A 24,810-nucleotide genomic window follows, 5' to 3' on the forward strand; every position below is an offset into this window, starting at 1 on the left:
GGCATTTAAAGCTGTGGTGTCCAAGTGTCTAAAAGGCTCAACATTCCCTTTAGAGCCTCACTAATGCTGAAGAAAGAGAATCACATTGTGACAGGCAACAGCTGAAATGACATCACACAATCTATCAGCCAGCTGGAGGGGGCCACCCAGACTTTTCCTTGACGAACTTTATCTGGTTTATATTTAGAAGACACATCATAGATTATATACTGAGTACAAAAGCTCTGGTCAGAACTCGGTTCTGCATGGTAGGCTACTGTGTTGATGCTCTGTGTCACATCGCTATCTGGCTTTGGCTGCCTGATGAGGATTTGTCCACCTCCTGCTTTAACCAGTTCTGCAAGGTCATTCTTCTGGTGACAGGTGAAAGTTCCCAGAAAATAGAAGTAGCAACCATCAAATAACTTAGGCAGCTAAGGGGGGGAAAAAAAGATAAAACAGTTAAAAGTAAGTACAGCAGTTCACAATTCAGCATATGGTGTAGAACTGAGTAACCAATATCAGTTAGAGTGGTGCAAGGAAAAATGAGGTAAGTTGTACTAGAAATTATTATACTAGTCTCTAGAAAGCTCAATATGCTTCTAACCAAGAAAAGGCAGTCACTGAAAAGTTAGATTGTAAGCTTCTTATAGCAAGGACCTTCTCTGCTTTTTCTGCATAAATGGTACAATGGGGTCCTGATCCATGAATGGGATTCCCAGGTGCTACCACAATGTAACTAATACTACTACACAAGAACACCAATCTACCAAACCAGTGATCTCCCAGTGGAGAAGAGATAGTGAACTAAGACTGAATAAATAATTTCTATATATATTTTCAACTTTCAGATGGGAAGTAACTCCAAATAGGAACTGAAAAAGGAATGGAATCTTAGCAGAAGCTACAGCCCTTTTGTTTTATGTAGTTTCTAAATGTAGTGTAGACATCTCTTTGACACTTTAGGAAGGTTTACAGAAATGCAGGGCAATATAATCTGTCATTGCTACCTCACAGATTCTGGCAACTGTCTCAGTCATCTGTTCAAATGATCAGATATCTGAACATCTGTTAAATCAATTTAATCTGCATGTACAGCAAAGACAAGTATATATAACAAATAAAACTATTTTTTAGTAGTAAGAGATAACTACCAGTTTTATTCTGTTGAGTCTGCCTTTCTGTGGACCACCAGAAATTTCATATTTCTCCTCTTCTTCTCGAACTCTGCTTTGCAGACATGCTTTCACCCCTGGAATGAAAACCAAAGGCAATTGTTATTACTGCCAGTTTAGAAGAGAATTTTAAGAATTTAAGACTGTACTCCAAAGACTTGTTTAAATTTACAGAGACTATTTGCAGGGCATGACATGAGACAGAAATCTTTACAGCATCAAGAACTAAATGACAGTGCTAGTTAATTTTTTCAAAAATGTTTGCCTTGCATTTAAGGTTTTATGATTCATGTTTGTGAAAGACACGAGATACCTATAATATATAACAGCAGGATTTTATTTTCTAAGTGCTGTCAAACTCTCCCTTTAATGTGGCCTTTCCTTCCAAATATAAAACTGATACACTTTTGTCTTCCTGAGTCTACAAGCAGCCTGCAAACAACATTTAGGGAATATGAACTCTTTCCTCTCCCACTGGGCACTGACGACACTTTAAAACGTGAAGATAAACTCAACTGCTGATCATTTGACAGTGGGACAGCAAACTTGTTCTAGTTGTACTTGAAATGAAGCCAGTAAAACGTTGGTTCTATATTACATTACTCATACAAGCAACCATATTCTGCTGCCATTTTAAAGAAAAGGTAGTTAGTAGGTATACATGGAATTGGAACTAAAAGGTCAAATTGGCTTAATTCTGGTTCTTTCAAATGTTACCTTTTGAAAGAACTTTGATTAACATCTGGAAGCATCCAAAAAGTGTGGTGGTTTGGTGCAGTTCACAACACTGTCTTCTATCCAAGCAACTTATCCCTATACAAATCTCTCCACATTCCCACAATCCCAAACTAACAAAACTCAAAAGAAAAAGAGGTAGAAAAGTTCAGCTCTACATAAACAGCATTCATTACCTTTAAGAGAGAAGAGAAAGAGATCATATAAAATCTACAGGGTAATTTGCTACTGTGAATGGATATTACATGAAGGTGCTTAAATGAAGGGGATGGGTAGTGTTTTTAAGGTAGTTAGGTTCCTAGGTAGTTAAGATTTCCAGTCTGCGCTGACCCTGGAGAATCCTGAAAGCCTGACTAAACTGCCAAAAGACCATTGTCTTTCCTTTTTGAAATCATCATTCTGGTTTTGTGTCATTTTAATTTTCAAAAAGTTAATAAAAATCCAACAACTTAATTGTTTATGGGCAGCAAATAATAAATAAGACAAATAACACTTATTGGATGTGTCCAGACAAACTTGGCTGTGTGGTATGTAGTGTCGCAAACATATCTGCAGCGCCACATACCGCACAGTCAGGTGCTTTCTGCGTTGCAAGGGTGCACTGCCCATGCGTGCACTGCTCCTTTTTTTTTTTTTTTTAATCTTTTTTTGACCCCTGGATACCCAGGGATAAAAAAATCCTGTGGGGGAAAAAAACGGAGCAGCGCAAGCTTGGGCAGAGTGCACTGCTGAAAAGCGGAGCTGGGCTGCCCAGAGCTGTGCTGCAGCTGCCGACCAGGCTCCACTTGGCAGGATCACCAGGAGGCTCCCACAACCCCAGGTAAGGCTGCTAGGGCCAGCACAGTGCTGGCCCCAGCCTCCCCTACTACCCCCGGGGTAATTTGCCATGTGCCAAAGCATGCATGGCGCGGGCATTCTCCAGGGACAAAGTAGCTGTGGCACAAAATGCACTGCTGAAAAACAGACTGACAACTGCACATCTTTCCCAGTGAAGTTATTAATAAATCCTTGTTTGGACTATTGTCCCCAGAGAACCAAACATCCATGCTTGTCTGGACTGGCCACCTATGTGACTGCAAATCTGCCCTCTGATCTATGGGTAATTAAAAAGGTAAAAAGTGTTTCAGGCCTAGTTCAGTGTCACATTATTATGTTTTCTATATTCCAGCATGAATCCCAATGACTGCCAGGCTCAATTCTTTTGGTAGATTGCTGCTAAATTTTGTACAAAATTAAAAGAAGGTGCACAGCTAGTTATTCTCTGGAAAAGAAAAATTACATACATATTCACTTGTGGCAGAAAATTTCTAAAGGTCTGAGAACTGTAAAATTACATTTTTTTAAGCTCTTTGAAGTTACAGCAAAACCCAGATACTTTGCAAGGGCGAATCCCCAGCTCTCCCATTAAGGTGAGGGTTTGTGAAGTAAGTGGAGCCACAGCAAAGAGCTGTGCAGGACAGCTGATGATGTCTAGTTAAGTGGAGAATAAGCACTAAAAGTCGCATGAAACAGATAGGTGGCTCATCCTTAATTTGGCAACAAGCTGCAAGTTAAGCAGGTTGTGTACCACCAATATACAAGTGGTCTGTCTACTGTAAAAACCACTGTATTTTAAGATTTCCTTCTATCATTGCATCTTTCCTCTGCTTTAAGGTCTGGGTTCTCTCTCCCCCTTGCACAAGTGCAATAATGCCAGCATGGAGGGGAAAAGCACTAATCTGTCTGGACTAAAAAAACCCCCACAATATGTTTCTTCAATAACAACACATCAAGTGCACTGTTTTACTTATAACCATGTTACAAGCTCTTATACAGACAAGCCCCGCTTAAGGCTGTTTCGCGTTGCGCTATTTCACTAAAACGCTCATTTTAAATTGATACCCGATTTCACTTGAAACTTGCTGAGTGCTGTTACAATGCTCAGTCACCATTTTGCATCATTAAAAACACTTGCTGTCGCCATCTTGGATTGTCAAATGCTTTTGGTTTCACTTAGCGCTCTTGTTTCCTGAAAAAATGAGTGTTAAGTGGGGGTTGCCTGTATTATCCCATATAAATGAAAAGGGGTTTCATTTAAAAATGTGTGATTTGATTTTTGGAAGTACTACATATAAACACCTCCCAGAAAAGCATCTGCTCCTCTTAGTTACTTAGAACTTCTGGAAAAAGACATCAATTATTATTTAAGCATCAGTTTATATCAGGGGTAGGCAATTATTTCAGCTGGAAGACTGCTTAACAAGTTTAGGTGAGCTGTCCATGGCCACAAGGCTAGCCCCACCCCTTGACAGGTGCCCCACCCCCTGGCTGCTATCTTGGGATCAGAAGTCCTGCCCCCAAGGCCCTGACTGCTGCCACCAGAAGTCCCTCCCCTTGTCCCCACAAGTACTCCTTTTAGCAAGGGGTTTTGCTGTCTTGGAACGGAAAGAAAAAAAAAAATACACACACACCACTAAAAATCAAACATTGACAATAACATATTTTAATTTTATTTAAAAGAATATGTTGTGCTTATTTGTATGTGTATGCACTGCGTATATAGAGGTGACAGCATACCTCAAAATGAGGTCTTACTTTTGTATATTGTGGGGGCTGTGGAGGGGTGGGGGTGTAGGGTTTGTGGGGGGGTTGTGTGTGCACTTGTGGATGTGTGTGCATGTGGAAAAAGGTATGGGGCTATATGTGGATGTGGGGATGTGTGTGTGTAGGTGGGTATGGGCTTTGTGGAGGGAGAGGGTGGGCGTAGTAGAGGGTACGTGCATGTATGGTGGACTGTATGCACGTAGTAGTGAGCAGGGCTCCCCCCAGAGGCGCAAGGGGGTGGGCGTGTGTGGGAGGAGGTGCGTGTGGGAGGGTGTGGGTGGGTGCAGGTGTTTGTGGGGTGACTGTGTGGGGGAGGGTGTGGTTGTGGGGTTTGCAGGGGAGGATTTGTGGGTATGGTGGGGTGTGCATGGCAGCCCCCTACGTGCACCATCCTGAGTTAGTCAGCACCTGCTCCTGCCCTGCAAAAGTCCAGAGCCCACGTGCCCCGTGGTGCCTCCCCACCACTGGCAACACCACACAGCCCAGGCCCCACCCTGCACCCACTGTAGACTCACCCCAGTAGGAACAGATCACAGGGAGCCCAAGCACACAGCCCTGCCCTGGCCTGCCCCATACCTGCTCTGCAATACCCACCTGTGGCATGTCCTACCTCTCCCTGGGCATGCAGCAGGGCTGGGGAGATTCCGCAGTTGGACTGCCTTCCTAGGTAACCCAGACAGCGGTGGCTCCTTCTGGCTGCCACCCTCACTGGCCCCAGTCCTGAGGTACCGGTAGGGACCCAGACACATAGCCCTGATCCAGCCCGTCCCATGCCTGTGCCAAACTCTCCTGCGCTGAGCAGTGGTGGCGGCTAGGCAGAAACTGTTGCTCAGCACAGGGGAAAATTAGTCCCTCCCCCTCGCTACTGCTGGGTGCTTCCTGCTGTAGCAGCCCAGAGCTTGCACTGTGTCTGCTCTGCTTTGCCACTGCTGGGCAGCCTGGAGGCAGCAGTGACAGCAACAGAGACACAGGGCAGCCCGGCGCAGGCTCTGGGTGGCTGCAGCAGGAAGCGCCTGGTAGCTGTGAGGGAGAGGGGCTGCTTTCCTCCTGCACCACACAACAGTTTCTGCCCAGCTGGCACCGCTGCTCAGCGCAGACAAGTCCAGAGCAGGCATGGGGCAGGCTGGGTCGAGGCTATGAGTGCAGGTCCCCAACCGGTACCATGGTGCTGGGGCCAGCAGCGGCAGCAGCTGGAAGGAACTGCCACTGCCTGGGCTGCCTACAAAGGTAGTCCAGCCGCAGAGCCACCCCAGTCCCACTGTGTGCCCAGGGAGCAGCAGAACACACCAAGGCTGGATGGTGCCTGGGTCAGGTGAGACCAAGAGACCCGCTGTGGGCTGGACAAAGGCCCTCTGTGGGCTGGATGTGGCCCTCGGGCTGTATTTTGCCTTCCCCTGGCTTACGTTTTCCATAAAGTTGCTTGGTCAGAAAAACAGATTGACAACTGCACATCTTTCCTAGTAAAGTTATTAATAAATCCTCATTTGGACTATTGTCAGAAGCTGTGGAACACAAGTCTGTTGGAGAACAAGCTATATTTTAAGCTGCTAGCAAAGTTCAGCTTCTAAGATCTTTGCTGAGGAAGGTGAACTGACACAAGCTGGATACTTCGCAACCCGAGATTTTAATTCTGACAGTGGTAGATGGAACAAATTTGACAAAATGAATAAGGGAAATTTAAGATGTCTTGTCTGAGAGTTACTTTCCTGAGGATAGCTAAAACTTTAAATCATGAAAGTGCCTAACGTCAGTAAAATGTGTTTCAGCATAAAATACAGAATACATTAAGTCTGCTCTGTACACATATACCTTTCCCATTTTATACTGCTGAATATACTGAGGAAATAATCTTTTGTGGGGGGTAAAATTATACTGCAGTTACTGTGACATTTAAACCAAGTAGCAGAAAGAACGGCTCCAGAGTTGTCATTTTGACTAGGATACAGAAATGTGAAAGTTAGAAATTTTCTAAGAATTAGTACTACATATTTCCAAAATTATAAAAACATGCATGCTCTCTCATGCATGCAAACCGATCTATAAAATGCTAACCTGAACTTGCCTTATTTAGCAAAGGACAAACGCAAAAAATGAAACTTACTTTATAACTGTTAAGATAAGTCATCCGTAGGATAATCTGTCACTGTTTTAATTGGCTCCTGTTCCAATTCCATCCCACTATCAACTCCTGAGAATTAGTTGCTACTGGATAATTTGCTGTTATTTGCATTCCTTTTGGAGTGGCAAATTATTTACTTTACTTTATTGCGGTGCTTCTCAAATTGGTGGTCTGCGGACCAGTGCTGGTCCGCGAGCCACCAGTCACCGGTCCGCAGCGAGTTGCCAAGAAAGAAAGAAAGAAAGATTTTCAGAAGCATAATATTGATATGTCATAGCGCCACAGTTCGTACGTTCCAACACTCCAGGTGATGTCATGTCGTGCGAGGTGAGAAAAGAGAAAGAAACAGCCGGTTGCGCATTTGTGTAGCACCGTTACACGCAGTTGCTGCCACCGGCTGAACCGGGCACCGGTCCCTGGCCCACTGGAAAAAAAAATTGCCAGTTCACCACATCAGATAGTTTGAGAAGCACTACTTTATTGTACATTTTGAAGTAGCACAGTAAGTTCTATGCACCAAGAACTTACACCCAAGATGAAACAAATCAGACACATTTCCAAAAAGCTGGCTTTGCCAGGGCTATACATTCTTTTCTGGAGTGACATAAACCCTGACAAGTTTCTTGGTGATGATACAATAGCAAGCTTCCAGTACTGGATACAATCTTTTGCATAATGATGTTGAAGTAGAATTTATTCTAACTTGTGGGTCTTGTGATATCTGACTACAATTCAGATCTGGACAGTTTTATGGAGCCATGTGTCTTGGGATTCTTGTCAGACACTTGTCTTTCAGTCTCCCTCTAACCCTCTCTACTTTGTTCCTGTCTGTAGCAAAGTGAAAATTGCTAGAATTCTCAGCTGTGATGAAAGGCTGGCTGATGCTTTAGACTTCAAAATACTACATGTCATTTTACTGTCAACAGCACAACTAATAGGCAGTAAGAATATCACAACCTGGAAGAGAGACAGATAATACAGAGTGGGTAACAGCAAAGAGAGAGACACAGATGTTAATATGGAACTGAGGTGAATATTGGCATGCCATACAAGACCAGAACAGTGGACCAACAGGGTATCTTGACAGCAACAAATAGCAGATGCTTCAAAGAAAGGTGCAAGAAAGCCAAAAATGAATAATTATGGAATAATCTGACTATAGCAGAAGTTTCTTCCAACTCCTGTCATTAAAAAAAAAAAAAAGAACTGTGAATATTTAAACCCTTCTGCTTTTACCATACAAGTCAACTATTAACTGTTGATATTCATATTATCCATTTCTAAAGTTACTAACTTCTGAGCCTCTATTTTATGGCTGAGCTCAACATGCTAATGACATATTCTGTATTTAAAAACAAAAAGTTATGTCCTCCTTCCTGTTTTGTGAAAGGTGCCATTTCATTTAATGAAACACCTTAGTATTACAAGAAATGAAACAAAGGCACAACTTCCCTGGAGTGCAATAAATAAAATTTCAGTGACCAGAACTAATAACTTTGCAAGAACTAGAATGAATTATTAAAGGATCTTTCTAATTGCCACCACTGAAGGGCAGTAATGGTGGATTAAAATGGGAGGGATGGGATAGACTGATGATAGTGAAATAGGCTACATTCTTGTTGAAACTTGCAGACTTGCAAGTAAGATGCAAAAGATACAGCGCAGTTCTACAAGATTCTTATCCCCTAAATTGGCTGCCTATACACTGCTTGCATGTAAATCTGAAAAGCTTTACGGTCCTGGAAACACCTGTCCTCACTATGACAAGACATGTGGATTTAGACTTGGACTATGGAGCCACCTGTGGACTCACTATTAAGATCCTTGGAAGACAATCTTACTCGTTCACAAGTGATTGCTCATCATCATCATCACCACATTATAAAGTACTGAATTTCTGCAAAGAAGAATCGGACCACACTATAGCAGGTGTCAGGACCTTTTTCACATATAATTTTGATTCATTCCATTACTACTGTGACAGAGCTATGGACATGTCAGTTTTCTGGGTGGTCAGGTTTATTCCTTTACACAGTGGTGCTCGTTACATCTGGCTCCATGGGTCAGATGAGTGGTACATGGTTTGTCCACAGCTCAGATCTGGAAGACAGAGATGGTTCAGAGTCCAAAGCTATGTCACCTGGCCCACCAGGCTGGAATCTGGCAGAAGCATTAAGAGCTGCAGCCTCTGGAGCCATAACAGCTGTCATTCTTCCCACTACAACATTTCCAGCCCAATGGGCAGCCCCAGAGACCAGATGACACAGATCCGTGCATCAGATCCAGTTTGCAGGGCTCTCCATGAGTCCAGAAATGTTGTGGTAGGACAAGTGGCAGCAGTGTTAATTACTGTGGCTCCAGGAGTCAAGGAAATTAATAGCCACTGCATATGACACTGCCAAATTTCTAGATTCCTAGGGAGCCCTGTGGGCTGGATGACACAGCTCTGCAGGTCAGGTCTTGGACACCTCTGCTTCAATATTTTCTTTTTCCCCAAAAGACAAAGAATCACCCCTTTTCAAAAAAAAAGGGAAATTCACACGAACTAAATTTTCTTAATGCGACCCGCACAAAAGAATACAAGTTTGTACCAACAGGACTCATTCCCCACCTTCCTCCACTTCAAATGGATAAGTATTACACTGTTTGCTAGAGTAACCCATGCCAAGGTTGCACTAATTATATGCAGTGGCTGATGAAAACTTGTATTGGTGCACAAGGTATTTGATTATTCTCCTCAGATAATGTATAAAGATATCCAAATGCAAAGGTGTAAGGACATACTGTTTAAAAAAGATCCATTGGAAAAATAGCTACCACTGTTTTAAGTTGTCAGGAAAGTAGGGTTAGAACAGACCTCATGAAGTAATCTAGTCCAGCCCCCTGCTCAAGGCAGGGTCATCTCTGACAAAACCATCCTAATCACTTTATTTTGCATTTATAATCCATTAAAAAGTTGTATGCTCTGAGGCAAGAAAGGATTATTTTTTCCATGTGTTGAGCCACAAGAACCCTGGCTGGAGTCCTAAGAATGGTTAAATATCAAAACTGCTGAGCTAGCATGTGAATGGCACATCATGTCTGGAAGGAGGAAAATCTTTGATTTCTGCTATTAGTGAGTTGTTGGGCCTCTTGCTAACACTGCTCCTTGTCACCTACCTGAATCATTTCCCCTTTAGTCTCATCCCATCCTCTCTCACTTCCCTGTACATATGAACCAGGCTGCTCAAATTCCTAATGCACTTCTTGCCTGAATGTTGTGACTAGTTTATCTTTCTTCCTAAACTTCCATACTTCCAGAAAGCAGAAGTTAAGAAACGGCTATTTGTAAAATGTATAAAGTGAAGACAGTCCTACAAACCTTATTGTCTTACTGACCTTAATGAAACTTAACTGCAGTAGCAAAGGAGAAGAATGCAACTTTATGTGCACTGACTGGGGGAAAGAAAGGAGGGATTCTAGATTGAAAACAACCTTCACCAAAGCATTAATTTTTCAATCTTTAGTTAAAAAAAATCTAGTTAAAGTAACTTTAAAATGATATTTTGTGAAGAGACACATACCTGACTGGTGAAATGGAACTACATCCCCCAACACATGCATTTAAACCTTGTTTAATCTATTGGGTTAGCTACTGTTCTTCAAAGAGTGCTCTGAGAAGTCACCAAGCTCCTTCATGGAAGCAAGTGGCTGAAACAAGACTCCAGGCTCAAAGGTAAATACAAGGGTGCGGAGGGATTTTGAATCATCTGAGTGGGAAGGACTTTGCCAGTGATCGTTCTGAGCAAGTTTATATCTGCATGAATGGAAGACATGCAGCTCAGGTTGAGATGCAGAGAGTCATCCCAGAAATAAACAAAGAGCTAAAGCCTAATAGTCTGAAAAAGTAAAGTTCGTGGTTTAGGGATAAAAAAAAGTCTGTGTTTTATGTTCAGGTGTTGATTGCAAGAGTCTTAGGGCTCTAAGCAAAGGAACTGTCTAAAACTGTGTGTGTGTTCAGGAAAGCAAGACTTTGTAAATTCTTGTCAATAAGCAGAATTGCTTCAAACACCTAACTCCATCATCAATTCTGCCTCCTAACTTGAATAATCTATTACATTTCTGGTTTATCATTTGAGGTAAAAGCATCCTTTGTAACAAAAACAGTGACTTTCATCTCCAAAACAGTGAAGGAAAAAAATCATTTAAAAAAAAGGAAAAGCCAATGAAGCCTGTTGTTTTTAAAGCAATCTCTACTTCTTTGATTTAGAAAAAAAAGCAAAGATGAAATGCAGTAACACTTGAATCTTAACCTCAACTTACTAGGATAATGATATGCTACATTCTGCTCTATTACAATCTCAGAAATAATGAAGGCAATAAAATAATGCAAGCAATAAAAGATATGGCCAAGGGCAAGAAGCAGGGTGACAATCGTGTCTCAACTGCATTCTAGGCTGCTCTAAAAATGAATATATCGCTCATAATGTGTTATAGATAAAAAATATGAAGTTGGCAACTGGTCTTAAGAACTGTTTCCTCTTTTGAAGACTTTCTTATGCATAATGCTCTCATTCTGTCACCTTAATCTTCCACTGTAAGACAAAAGGAAAGTCCAATACCTGTCAAGGTAATCTGCCCTTTTGTAAAACTGGAGGCCCTGGATCTAGGCCCAGTTAGAGGAGTTTTCCAAGATAAATCTTTTGGGGATAAGTAGAGAGAGCGAGCCATCTGTCAAGTACATGTGTATGTATATGCATAGGTGTATGTGTATACACATATAAAAACCTGTTTTTTATTTATTTATTTATTCTATCTATCTATCTATACATACATCTCAAATTATGCATCATGATACAGAAAGAGGCAAATGGGAAAGATTATTTCTTAAAGTTGCAGTGAAAATATGCTTTAAAGGAAGAGGTAACAAAAAAAAAAAAATCCACATTTCTTTTTAAAGAAATCACATTTTTGCAGATGTGTCACATAAAGTCCTTTTTTTCTTCTTTTATTTTTTAAGTGACATGGTCAAACTTGTTTGGGCCATATATGTAACAACTTCTAAAGAAGTTACTCAAATATTTTTTTTCTAAATAAAGAGCAACACATGCTTCAATGTCTAAGCGCTATGTCCCTCAACTGTGGCATAAATGTAAAGTGTAAAGGTGCTAATAATCATAGCATAAAATGGCAAGGGTGCTATAAATGTACCCAATTTAAGGAGCCTTAACATGGCAAACCAGTAATATAAACATATAACACCAAACATTAATGGTTGGCTTGCATGGAACCTTAAAAATTAAACATGCAGCATGTCCAGGGTTGACAATCAGTTTAGTGTTGGTCCAGGCTGAGACTGCGCCATGGTCTCATACTGACAGTGATGTATTCCTAGCTGTAGGTACCTAGCTTTCCACTTGCTGGTGCAGGAGCAGCCCAGGATTACAAATTTCAGGCTCATCTATACTGGCGTGTAGAAAGGGCCATGCACGTATTGCAAGGCCGGGGGCACAACTGTTGCAATCAGAGATCAGATCCTTTGGCACCCTTAAATGAACGTGTACCGGGGGTCCAAGGCACAGATTTAGTGCTGAAGTTTTTTCCGCTGATGTGGTGACTTTTGGAGCAAGTTCTTTCTTTGACACCATGACTTGTGTCTTTAACTTTGCCCTTTATTTGCAATGGTTTTGATACAGATGTAGCATTAACAGAAATAAGCCAAAGCAAATGTACACATCTTAAAAGTTTATTTTTATGCCATGTTTTAAGTGGACTTAACCAAAGAGAAGACAAAAAGCCATGATAAATAAGCAAAAGTATGAAAAGGAAAGAAAAGCAAAAACCTTTTTTTCCTAGACAAATGTTCCATCAGCAGGAGTCCAATTATTTGTTATAACAATCTTTAACTTGTAATGATTCCGAAGAAGACTAATAACAGGCTGGTGGGAACAGATGGAGCGGTGTTGTTAATTATAGACACTTAGCTACATCAGACCCCATGAGTTATTACTAACAATTTCCCACTAGGGAGAGAATCACTTGCTTTTAAAAAGTATGTTGTGCTTACTAAGCTGTGAACATTAGCAGCCAGGAGTGTACTAATCAGTGTTTTAATAACATATTAAATAAAGCTCAACAACAAAAAATATATATATTAAAATACTTACGGGATAAAGATTTCTATATAACCAAAGTTTATTTTCTTAATTTTAGAAATATGACTGAAAAATAAAATTCTCACAGGTTTTTAATCTCACCTCTGAAATAAGCATCATTTCCCTCGTGCTCAATTGATGGAAGAAACAGTCCTTTATTGCTGCTATTAACATATATTAGTTTCTGAATCACATGACCAGTAAAATACTGAGATGGAAAAGAGGATACCTAGCCTGTACGTGTGGAAAATTTGTCGACCTCCTGCTCAGGCTGTGAATAGCTTTGATAAACTCAAGCTCTAGAATCTGTAAGATGTGCCACAGAAACATTAACTTCAGAGAGCTTCAGTAAAACAGAATTCTACTTTCACTGAAGACAACATGCGTATCCTGTTCACATACATACTACTATTTGGTTTTTAGCCCCAAGTGACCACAGAAGTTCTTGTCTAATAACGCATCTAACTACTAAGTAGCTACACCTCAGAAGGAAAAACCCATCAGCAGGAAAAACTTCCAAAAAGCCTGGATGCCACATTTCTTAATATGTCAAAGTTGTTCAGAGAGAAGCTACTCATACTTGTAACAGACCGTATCACCATCATTCCCCTTGCATTTAAGTTACTATTTTGGGAGACCTGCACATAAAGGTGAAGTAGGCAATATATCTACAGTATATCCATTGTTAATATTCAGTGAATCCCAGGTTTAGGCCTTGATAGCCAAGATTTCTATCCATTAAACCTACCTTCTTCACAGGCAATGATACTGTACCAAGACAGAAGAAAAAAGTGCCCCACCAACTTCAACAGGGGCTAGCATGCATGTAAAATAAAGGCTGGATCCACACGTTTTACTGCTTTTGCTGTTAACCAGTCCTTTAATCCTTCTCAGCAGAAGGAATAATAGTAAAAACCAAATCAGCCCTTACAGTCACTTAAAACATTTAAGCTTAATGCTATAAAGTGCATATTAGAACATTTAGTTTATTAATAGGGTTGGAATGCTCAGTGTTGAGCAGTGAACAAATGCATCCCCTATTTGCATGCAGGAAATGACTAAGTCAATAGTATCTGATTAAAAATGACATGGTACACATTTTCCACAGAAGCGGCAATTATATTTAAACTTAAATTCCTGTCATCCATAAGATAAAGTTTTGTGGTTAAGTCAATATACAGTATAACCTCATAAATCTGGCATGCTTGGGACTGAGTACCTGCTGGAAATGTGAAAATTCTGGATTTTTGAAACCAGAGTGCTGGCCAGCCCTAGAGCAGTGGCTGCACACAGAGTGGTGACGCGGGGAGGTGGATGGCAGCAGCAGCCGCCATGTGCAAGCTTCCCCCTCCACTGCTCTAGGGACCGCCTGCTGCTACTCCCAGATGGAGCATAGTTTTAAAAAGTGCTGCAGTTTTGATAATTCCGGATTTTTGACTTCCAGATTTATGAGGTTATACTGCATTTACACTTCAGACAAGTTTCTGAAAAAGAAACTAAATTTTCTCATATACTCACCTTGGTGCTAAACATTTTTGGGTTAAAAAAAACAAAACAAAAAAACCCCCAAAACATTTAAATGACTTACATTCAAATTTCAAGACCCAACATCCAGACAGAACAGCCATCATATATTTGAAAGTACTTCGGATTGAATCATCAGGAACAATAACGTGAGTCACTAGAATAAAAAGTTATATGTAAGAAAGCCTACAAGCATATAAATACAACCCCATCTGTAAGTTTTATTTCAAACTCAATCACCCACCCTTCGTGAAACTCTTCCTTTCTCATTTTAATCAATCACTCTTCTCCATGCCCCAAATATACAATTTTGTTATTCCATTCAAATATTGTTATTCCATTCAAAATTTCATTTCTAAAATATGTGTAAGAGGGTAAAATTAAAAATGTAGTAATGCTGAATTAAAAATGCTGCAAGAGGAACAAAATTAAAAAGCAAAACCAGCTTTTTTAGTGCTGGTGCAACTTGAACCTTCTGTTAGCTACACAATTAATAGAAGGAAGAACGTAAGTGACATAAAATTGCATCATCTTTGATGATAATATTCCAAGACTTATTACAGAATTTCAGTATTTTGGCACAAGTATGATGGTACTCTCCCAGCTAACAATTTTAGGCTTTACAGATGGCAGCAGCTGAGCTGAACGCAGGTGAGAGTCCCTCTTAACTTTAACACAGTTGGTGAAGCTCTTCAAAGGAATAAGCTAAATTAATGAGGTATTTCATGACATTTTTTAAGGCATTATCAAGGTGCAATTATGCATAACCACCTTAAATAAAGAAGATCTGCAAACTGCATAGAAAGGTTGCTGTTCAGAGAACCTGTCACACTGGTATTTTCATCATGCTACAGGTCAATAGATCTGCCTCTCTTTAAAAGCTGTGTAGCACTGCCACTAAGCAAGCATGAAAGAGGGCTCAGAAGAAAGTACAACATGCAGCAACTCTAAAGCTGGTTCAGTTTTAGCAGGTAAGGCCCTCTCCTTTTTAAAACAGAAAGAGAGTAATACTAGCTGCCTAAAGTTAAGGGGCTTTAGTAACAGCATGCTGCAGAAGTGCTGGTTTCCTCAAGACCTGCCTCAGTAGGCTAGCCAAAGCAGAGAACCATCAATTCCAAATACCAGAGCTCCCAAAGTACCCATAGAAATGGTGGTGTAAACCACTTTGATGTTAAAGCCAATACACTGGCCTTTTATAGGGGAGCTGTGATAACATTAATACACGCAGGATAAAAAAAATCATCAGAATCCTAAACCATCAGGTTTTCTGCTTCATGCAGGGTCTCAGGAGTCCCCCATCTTGTGGAAGTCAAGAAAGGTTCCAGGACATTTCTCCATGATCTGGAAGTACAGAGGCAGTATCCAGCAATCTATGACTTCCATGGTGCATTCAAAGGTAGACTAACTGGTTGTTTGCAGACGTGAAAAAAACAAAACAAAACCCTAGTGTTTTATTTAAACTCAGCACAGTCCCATGCCAAGCGCAGTGCATGCCCAGAAGAGGCATGGCGTTAGCTGGACCCAGCTCACCTAAAGTCTGTAACAGATTGGACACTTTAGTACAGTGGTTCAACCTGTTTTATACTGCAGACTGGTATGGGAGTAGGACAGGGCGCACAGAGCTGGCTGCTTCCCTCCCGGGGCTGCCCCGCTTTAACCCTGCATGTGACTATCGGCAGTGGAAGCTGCTTGCCCGGGTAGACAGATGGGGGTCCAATGCAGGGGACTCGTCCCACAACCCGGCAGCCAACACTTTGCGGCCTGGTACCGGGCTGCGGCCCACTGGTTGGGAAGCTCTGCTTTAGTAGGGCTTTTTTTGTGCTTTTACCTAATAGCAGATTGAATCGGCTTCAGACAAAAGTGCCAAAAAGCCCTGTTGAGGCACCCAATCTGTACAGATTCTGGGCAGCTGGGTAGAACCAACACACTGCTTCTTCCGGGAAAGCATGAGTTTGGTTTTTTCTCCACATCTGTCAGCAGCCACCCTCACTACCTTTGTGACACAGACAGACAACCTTGTTAGTGTTGTAGGATCATGTCTAAGACATCCATAACAAAATGGATGCAAAAAAACAAGAGGGGAAGGCTGAAATGGAATAGCCAAGTGCCATAAACTGAACAGCCAAAACATGAGAGGAGATGCTGAGCTCCCCAAATTTCAGTGATGGATTGCCAAGAAAGATGCAAAGGCATGACAAACATCAGAGCTGTTGTGCTGAGGCATCAAAAATACAAGGACAAAGGCAGGTGCTGTGGCCAGAACACCAGCATGAGCGGACTGGCTGCTGGCACCAGTCTCTACCAAAACTGCTTCCAAACTGACAACCAAAAACAAGAAATACACTGAAGCTGAAGTGCAATACTAGAATAACCTGATGACTAAAGCACATAATGAAAACAAAAATACCTCATTTGCAAATGTTTAAAAGTTAGAAATTATGGAAAAGGATACCAGATGGGTGAAGTGATGGAGGAAGATAGCAACAGCAGGAATGCAAACATACACACAGAATTTCTGTAGGCAGCATCTTTGCCAGCTGTGGTCTAAAAAGAGCAGTGGAAGGTTCTAAGGGTAGTAGGTTAGCTGAGAGCGAACTATACCATCACAAACAGGAAACCTCCCATAATAGTTCACCCTGCTAGCAAGCAATGTCTTTGGGGCTAAAAATGGCAAGAGTCTGTAGGAGTGTTCCTGCCTTGCATCAAGAAGCTGGGAACCAGGATCTGGAATGCTGGAGACTGGTTTATTTTTAGTGAGTAATTTTCTTCTTAGTTCCATTTTTATCATAATGAAGCTGATTTTTTTTTGTGCCAGAACTCCTTTCTTAAAAGGTACTAGCCTACAGCTTAAAGTATAAATGTGAAAGTTAATATTGTTTCAATCCTATTACAAGTCTAAATACTTCGTCGTTCCATGTAATTTGAAATGCAACTTCAGTCTCCAAAGCCTTAAACAGTCAACAGTGTAATGGCTATATATATAATCCTGCAGTATTAAAAGAAATCCAAGATACATTTAAACACATAAGTACCTACCTGTGCTGTTAAACGCCATACACCTTCTAGCCTTCAGAACTGCTGACAGTTTGCTCAGTAATTTCTGTTTATCTGAACTAAGGCTGCTCCCCAATAGAATAACAGGTCCATCTTTAGGGCGGTTTGGGCTTGCTTGCTATGCGAGGAGGAGAGGGGAAAATAAATGCTAAGTCCTACTTAAACCAAACGTTTGGGAACATAAAGAAAGTAATGTATTTGGTTGACGGTTTTATTAATAATAAGCATTTTAAAAAAACTACTCATGGCAGACTTACACGACAGATTCATAAATAAGGTGTATGTATAACAAACTAGTTCTAGAGGGAAAGCTATGACATTATAGGTACTCCGTGTAATTTATGTATGATACCAAAGCAATTTTTGTATATTAGCTTTAAAATGGCATACGCACTCAAACATTTTACTGTAAAATGGCACTATAAGGATTGAAGCTGTTATATATCAACACCACCATGTAAACCTCAGTACCAGAAGACAGAAAGAAGAAAAAGAAAAGAAAAACTGTGCTCACTGAAATACCACCAGTATACAGGGAAACATACATACGTAAAACCCAAGTAGGATTTACGCTAAGGCCCACATACATTGCTCTGGCTTTGAAAAGGGGCCTTTGGGTAAACAAGAATAAGATTCTTAGTCCAGTATTTCAGGTTTTCAAAACACACCATTTATTCACTCTAGCTGTGGGGAAATGAAAGGCCTAAAACACAAGACCATAAAGTTACTTTCAACTGGTGGGTTCCCCTGAATATTTTTTAAAAGGAGGATATAGGATTAGATAATTATACTTTTGAACTTTGCCTGAGGGCTGAATCTGTCCCAAGGAGCCACTGGATCTGGCTTGTGGAGGCAGAAGGTTTTTCCTGTGCTGGTGCCTATGCTGAGGCTGGACAGAGAGGATCTGTGCTGGGACCAGACAGCTGGAAGCTACAGCACAGGAACAACTTCCAGCAGGTAGAGAACTTACCCAGGGTTGGGCAGCTTGTAGCCATGCTGGTACTGCAGCCAGGGAGTGAGGAACAGGGAAAAATGGTGACAACACAGGTGCAGCTCCAAGCTGCCCAGCCCTAGTGCAGATCCCCTTTGGCTGGAAGCCACACTTGTGCTGCAAGTGGGAAGCAGGGGACTGGGAAAAGCAGGCATGGGGCATGTGGAACTCCCAGGTACCTGGTCCCAGCAAAGGCAGCCTCCTCTCCTCTCCTCCTCAAATGCTGATATGCTGCCAAAGCCACCTGGCCCATGCCAGACTGAAGCCAAGTCATTCCGATCGTGGCTTATAAAAGGTGGCTAACCACCGACTCAGAGCAAACATGTGCACTTCTTGCTGTGTCAAAATAGAGAGGAAGATGCAGACAGACAATATACAATGCTGAAGAATAAAAAGTTTCTAGTACAGTTTTTTTTGAGTGTGATCATGTTTTTAAAACAACAAGACCAACTCAGAGACAGTAACAGATTTTCTTAGAGAGGGAAACAGAGACCAGAGACCCCAGGTGCTTCCAGAACAACAGGGAAAGTGGCAGCTACGCAGGAGCCCAAGGGCCACAAATTAGTTCCTTAAAGGCCAGATGCACCCCACAGGTCACTAGTTGCACAGTCCTGTCCCGTATTAGTGTATGCCATAAACAGAAAAAATTAAGGAATGTTACAGTCTTAATTTTATTGCGACTATTTTTCAAGATTACTTTTAACCAATTTTTGACCACATACTGCAGTCATCCTTGATCCAAACATTCTGAACTTACACCAAAATAATATTTTATTACTTATTTATTTTTTTTACACACCACTTACTTCTACAGATTGACTAAATGAGGCTGATTCATTCTTCCCTGGTAGCATCAGCACAGACTTCATTTTTTCAGTTTCTGCATAGTCCACAGGCCGCAAACCGAATATATTACTGGTAAAACAAGCACAGATGGGTTTAAGTAAATAAAATGTGACTTGATTTTTAACTAACTGGATGCATTAGCTGTGTAGGTTTTTTCCACCTTCTTATTAATATGCAATTTCAACTAAAAGTCATAGAAAGATTCAAGTAAGAATTGCACCCAAGATGGATGGAGTCAGATTCAGAAGCTGCTGCCTGCAGTGTGAAGGGTAAGAGAGTAAGCAGTATGCTAAATTAAATAAAACATCATGCTTGCTAAATGTTTTGCTGGTCACACATATTGATATTTTCTTTAAAACCAGGAATTTCAAATGCACAGTATTTATCCCTGATATTGAATTACAATCATAACACCATAGCATTAAAAGCATTTTGATTATAAAAAGGCAGTCAGGACTCGTAGTAGAGATGATATCTTTTATTAGACCAACAAGATTTTTGCAAAAAAATTCTTTAATTGCAAACTTTTGGGCACAAACACCCTTCATTAGGCATTGGAGAAAAGATTGTAAAAGGTCTCCTGGGTAGAAATGAAAGTTCATATTTCATAGGATTTCACTGAGGAGTCAATAGATGGAAAACTCCTCTGGGCATACCTTGTAGCTGGTATGAACCGACTGCCCAGAGGAGTTTTCCATCTATTGACTCCTCAGTGAAATCCTATGAAATATAAACTTTCATTTCTACCCAAGAGACCTTTTACAATCTTTTCTCCAATGCCTAATGAAGGGTGTTTGTGTCCAAAAGTTTGCAATTAAAGAATTTTTTTTTGCAAAAATCTTGTTGGTCTAATAAAAGATATCATCTCTACTACAAGTCCTGACTGCCTTTTCTTCTAGACAAATATGGCTACAACCTGGATACCATTTGATTATAAATATACGGACCACACACACACACTGCAACATGTCAAATTTCAGTACAGAAAAATGCTTCACTAGAAGTACCAACATTTTCAATGCAGGTACACAATTATCTAATACAGCTGCAGGTCTCAATCTTTTGAGGCAAAAGGCACCCGTTGGACTTGAGGCACCCCTTGGAAAATGCTAACTCTTATTTTTTACTTATTTTTTGACCATGGGGGAAAAAAAAACTCAGCAATTTTTCTGTTCCAAAGAACTCAAAAAACCTCACAACAGGTCAGCATATTTAACATTATGGATTCCTATTTGAAATCTCTGGGTTTTTATCTTGTGCTGCAACACTGTAGTTGAGCATCACTGTACTACAGAACATAAAGATGTACAAATCTGCTATATAGCAGGGCTGAAATATCAATCAATCCAAGTTTGACAGTCAATTGGAAATTATTTTCTTCTTGCTTAGATTTTCAACAAATTCTGGTAGCTGATGGATTTCAACAGATCAGTGTCAAATTTTTATCTATATGAAATGCTTCTTACAGCCACAACTTTGAAAGAAAAAGTATAGTCCATGTGAACTAAACTGGAAGCTAGCACTGTTTTACATTTTAAGCAGTTAAGTTTTGGTGGTATTTGCTACTCCATTTATTATTGTATGCCATGGATGATTTGCCAACATATGAAAAATTATAGCTATTTGGTATGCTTAGGAACACCCAAAAATCTCCTTATCCTGCACAACACACACCAACCAGACAGTTGTATCTTCAGCAAATCGTAGGCATGTTTGAGCATAGCCATAAGTCCTCCCCATACTACCTTGCAGCTACTAGACAGCAATTAGGGGAGAAAACACTGCAGCTACAGAGCAGGTGCTGTTAACAAACATGGCCCCTTTAGCACTCCTGGGAGGTATTCTGCTTGCTTTGCTCTTTGCATGAATAATGGCTATTACAGCTGCTCCTCTCCGCACCACCCTATGTGGCTCTAACTCTTAAAAGGTGTATTACGAGCTCATTATGAAGGGGAAGTTTGTCACCAGAAATGAAGTGCTGATGCATTTATGCCAGGTTTCTGAATGCAGAATGAGTCATCAGAAAGCACAATACCTATAGAAGTTTAAAAAATAAAAATAAAAACCTGCTGTGTCATTGTAACATCCTTTTTAGGCACTGCTGTGTAAAATATTTATGTGGGAGGAAAAAGCATTGCATCATATTTACCTGAATATAAGATGACCCCCCAACAATAAGATTTTACATATGGAAAATATATAAAATTTGTTATAAATTTCCTAATTATTGGAAGTTAGCCTTGAATTTGTCTCCTCCCACTTCTACAGCAGGTAAAATAAATCTGGGGAAAATCAGGTGGCCCCTTGCTCTCTGTCCTCCCAACTTTTTCCCCTGCAGCCCCTCCCCCTTTACTGTCAGACGCTGCTCTCCCTGAACACATGGAAGCAAGGGGCAAATTTGAAAAGACTGACTTTGAAACAAACATGCATGGGTACTCATAGACTTAGTTCATCCAAAAGTGATACATTTTACCTTTTTTGGAACTGCTGAAAATAATAGCACAGGTACTTCATAAACACACTTTTAAGCAGTACTTTTATATCTACTTATAAATAGTATAAGCTATGCATTGTATTTGTCTAAAGTCAAAAGGTTGAGTATTTATCATACAGTTCATTGGGCTGGGCCCCAATATTCGATGACATTTCAAGCCATGATAACCACACAACTTAGCACCACTCAGTATGTGCGTGTACTCCAGACACCCACCCGGCCCCCCCCACAAAGGAGCCATGTGCTTATTAACCCTCCCCCCAACTCAAGACTGGAAACAGGTGTTCTTGTAATGAGTCCTTGGATCTTCCAAAAATATATATTCCTATGAGGTGCAGAGCAACCTGGTCCACCTGATGGAGAGCAGGGTCATATTAATCATATGTAACAGGCTGAGGAAATGGTGACAGAGGGATTCTGAGTGAACTTGCTGGGCCCCGCTTGGTGACGTTAACCATACATTTAAGGCTGGTGAAGAAACAGGACTTGCAAATGAGAAAGAAAGGCACAGCTTAACTGTGGGAGTGAAGAAGTTGTTGAAATGTATTAAATGTGTGGCTCACCATGACTTGAAAAAGTTGGCGCTGAGGAGGACTGAGTGCAAAGGGCACTATGATGCATCTTATTCAGATGGGCTGCCCAAACCTGTCAATGTGGTGAGTGTGTAAATGGCTCAGCTTCTTGTGGGCTAAGATCGAGTGGGGGTATCTAAATCCAAAGTCCTCTGGGCTTGGGCCTGCATGTAGGATGCCTGTCAGTGCATTTGGGAGCATCTGAAGTCCCAGAGTAAGAGCCTGGGATGTAGGATACTCACTGGTTGTAGCACCATACATGGTGTTTAGAACAATTAAGTTTTGCCTGCTCAATCAATATGGTTGTTTGGAACAATTGAATTCTGCTCATTTGATGTGACTTGAAACTGATTTGGCTGATTTGACATGGAACACACCCCAAAAAAATGTTCCTATCAGCATCTCGGCCTTTTTGGCTAAGATCAAATGTAGCACACCATCCGCTGGCCCCGTGACATCTACATGGAACACATCATGGGCCACCTCCAGTACTCCAACCCCACCAAATGAACCACTGTCGGACCGGACCCAGAGGGGATTGCCTGAACCCCCCCTCTGTACCAGATGGACTTCACTTCGAGAGGATTCTTCAGCAATGGACAACCCCACTCCACCCGAAGAGGACCCCCGCAATGATACTCTATGTGGACTGAGACACTTACTTCGAACCACTTCCTCCACCATTGCGGACCATTTTAACGGGGGGGGGGGTGTGTGTGTGTGTGTGTGTGTGTGTGTCTATCTTCTTTTTCTCTCAGTGCCACAAACCCCCTCCCCTCCCTTTCCCCCCTCTCCCGGGCTTAGTTGGCTAACATTGTATTTTCTGTAACCTAGTTGCATTCCCCTCCTCATCCCCATCCCTCTAATGTTAGTCCCTCGCTCAGGCGATATGTACTCCCCTACCAGCTTTATCAACTTTTTTGGATTCATAATTCTAAACATTTACTAATAAAAGTCAATTTTTAGCACTAAGGGGAGGGTGTCAGGGTTGGCTCTGGCCTCCTAGTGCTGGTCTAGTATGCCAGTTTCCTGCAGAGGAAATACTCACCCCCATTTTTTTTTTTTCTTAAGAGACACACATGCACACACACACACACACACACACACACACAAAACTGGTTCCCATTACCATGTCTGCCCAACATGGGCCACATGTTTTACAGTGTTGGCTGCATTTAATCAACTTCATAGTTAGTTTCCATTATTGAGCACATGCTGCTTTTGGCAGGTGTTTAATGATAGACAATGTATTTAATGAGGTTCCTCTGTACATAAATGTAAGGTGAGGAGCCTCCTCCCTCCCAAACTGAATGGGGGGGGGAGCCTCATTTTATAGTTGAGTAAATATGGTATATGGCTTATATCCTTCCATACAAGATGCTCGTGATTTGACAAAGTGAAAGCTTCGGAAATTATTAGTCTTAGCCTTCTGATGACCAAGAAAACCCAATAAAAATCATAGCTTTGTGGCCATTCTTACCTAATAGTACCTTTTCCTGTCTTTTTTATTTATCGCTGCTCTTTAGTAAGTACAGCTTGCTAACACTTATGCTTTGTCAAGAGAATCCCTGGTCAAAGATTCCTGATGGGTTTTTGCCAAGATACCCTAATTTCACAATATTGCTGACCCTTAGCTCTCCTGGATTACTAATGAGCTAGGAGCTGGCATATTACAAATGCTGCAGATTAAAAGATAATTGGTTAAACCTCAGACCAGTCCTGGGAGTTGCAGCCCATTAAATACTGTCATGCTGTTCCTGCTTTGTCATGCATCATCAGGGTAGGCATTTGGCCTCTCTTTAAATTAGAGCCATATTTAAATCAAGGCACTGTAGGATGGTTCCTTCTAACAATACATTCAGAAGAGAACCAAATATTAGCATATGCATTAATGTCTTCCTTACAACAGATGGCTGAACATATATGTTAAATTATGGCAGGTCAGTTTGAAAGCCTTTTCTTTTAAATGAATGATAGTGATGCCATTAAGTGTTGCAAAAGAATCCCAAGAGCCTCAACTCAGGTCCTGGCAATTAATTGAAGGAATAACTACTTTCAGCAATTAAACTGTGCTAATGAAAACACTATAAATCTACCTCATATATTTGCTCAATTGGGACTTAAGACAATTAGGGAGTTTTTATTTTTAAAAGCATTTTAATTTACCTTTCACCAATGTACTTTAGTACACAATCACCAGACAACAAAAACTGAGGCATATTAATAAAATCCTAAGGTTGAACAAGGAAGCAAAATGATGCCAGGACATAAGAGGCAAAGTTTATACAGCATGGCTATGTTATATATCTCAAGTATTTTAATTGTGCAGCTATGGCATGCATTAATAGCTACAGGTTTTATGAAAGATAGTGGGCGAAAAGAAAGGGGGGAAAAAAGTTATGCAAGTTATAGGGAGGAAAATTATGCTGGACATCACTTTCAGAAGGTGGTCACATGTTTCTAAGTACAGTGGAGTCACATCTTAAATGGGGGTTAGGTTCTGAAGTCAGCGCGAAAGGCGAAAATTGCATAAGGTGAAAATCGGTGACTATACGTGGGGTGGGAGGTGGGGCTTGAGCTTGCATGCGGCTCCGTGCTTAGAGC

The 24,810-nt window shown here is 41.0% G+C and overlaps 1 protein-coding gene across 2 annotated transcripts in view; it reads right to left on the bottom strand.

Moving 5' to 3' along the window:
• BARD1 (BRCA1 associated RING domain 1) overlaps window positions 1–24,810 on the bottom strand; it is a 75,857-nt gene that overhangs the window by 1,784 nt on the left and 49,263 nt on the right. For both annotated transcript variants that reach the window (XM_006276434.4, XM_019492266.2), the window contains 5 exons: window positions 19,101–19,209; window positions 17,286–17,421; window positions 14,314–14,406; window positions 1,134–1,231; window positions 1–413 (listed from right to left, as the gene is read on the bottom strand). The exon at window positions 1–413 is cut by the window's left edge and continues 1,784 nt beyond it. In XM_006276434.4, the coding sequence (XP_006276496.2) occupies window positions 81–413; window positions 1,134–1,231; window positions 14,314–14,406; window positions 17,286–17,421; window positions 19,101–19,209 (769 nt within the window). In that variant the 3' untranslated portion in view covers window positions 1–80. The remainder of the gene's footprint in view (window positions 414–1,133; window positions 1,232–14,313; window positions 14,407–17,285; window positions 17,422–19,100; window positions 19,210–24,810) is intronic.

The sequence above is a fragment of the Alligator mississippiensis genome, chromosome 4 (assembly GCF_030867095.1).
Source record: "Alligator mississippiensis isolate rAllMis1 chromosome 4, rAllMis1, whole genome shotgun sequence".
Lineage (NCBI taxonomy): Eukaryota > Metazoa > Chordata > Crocodylia > Alligatoridae > Alligator > Alligator mississippiensis.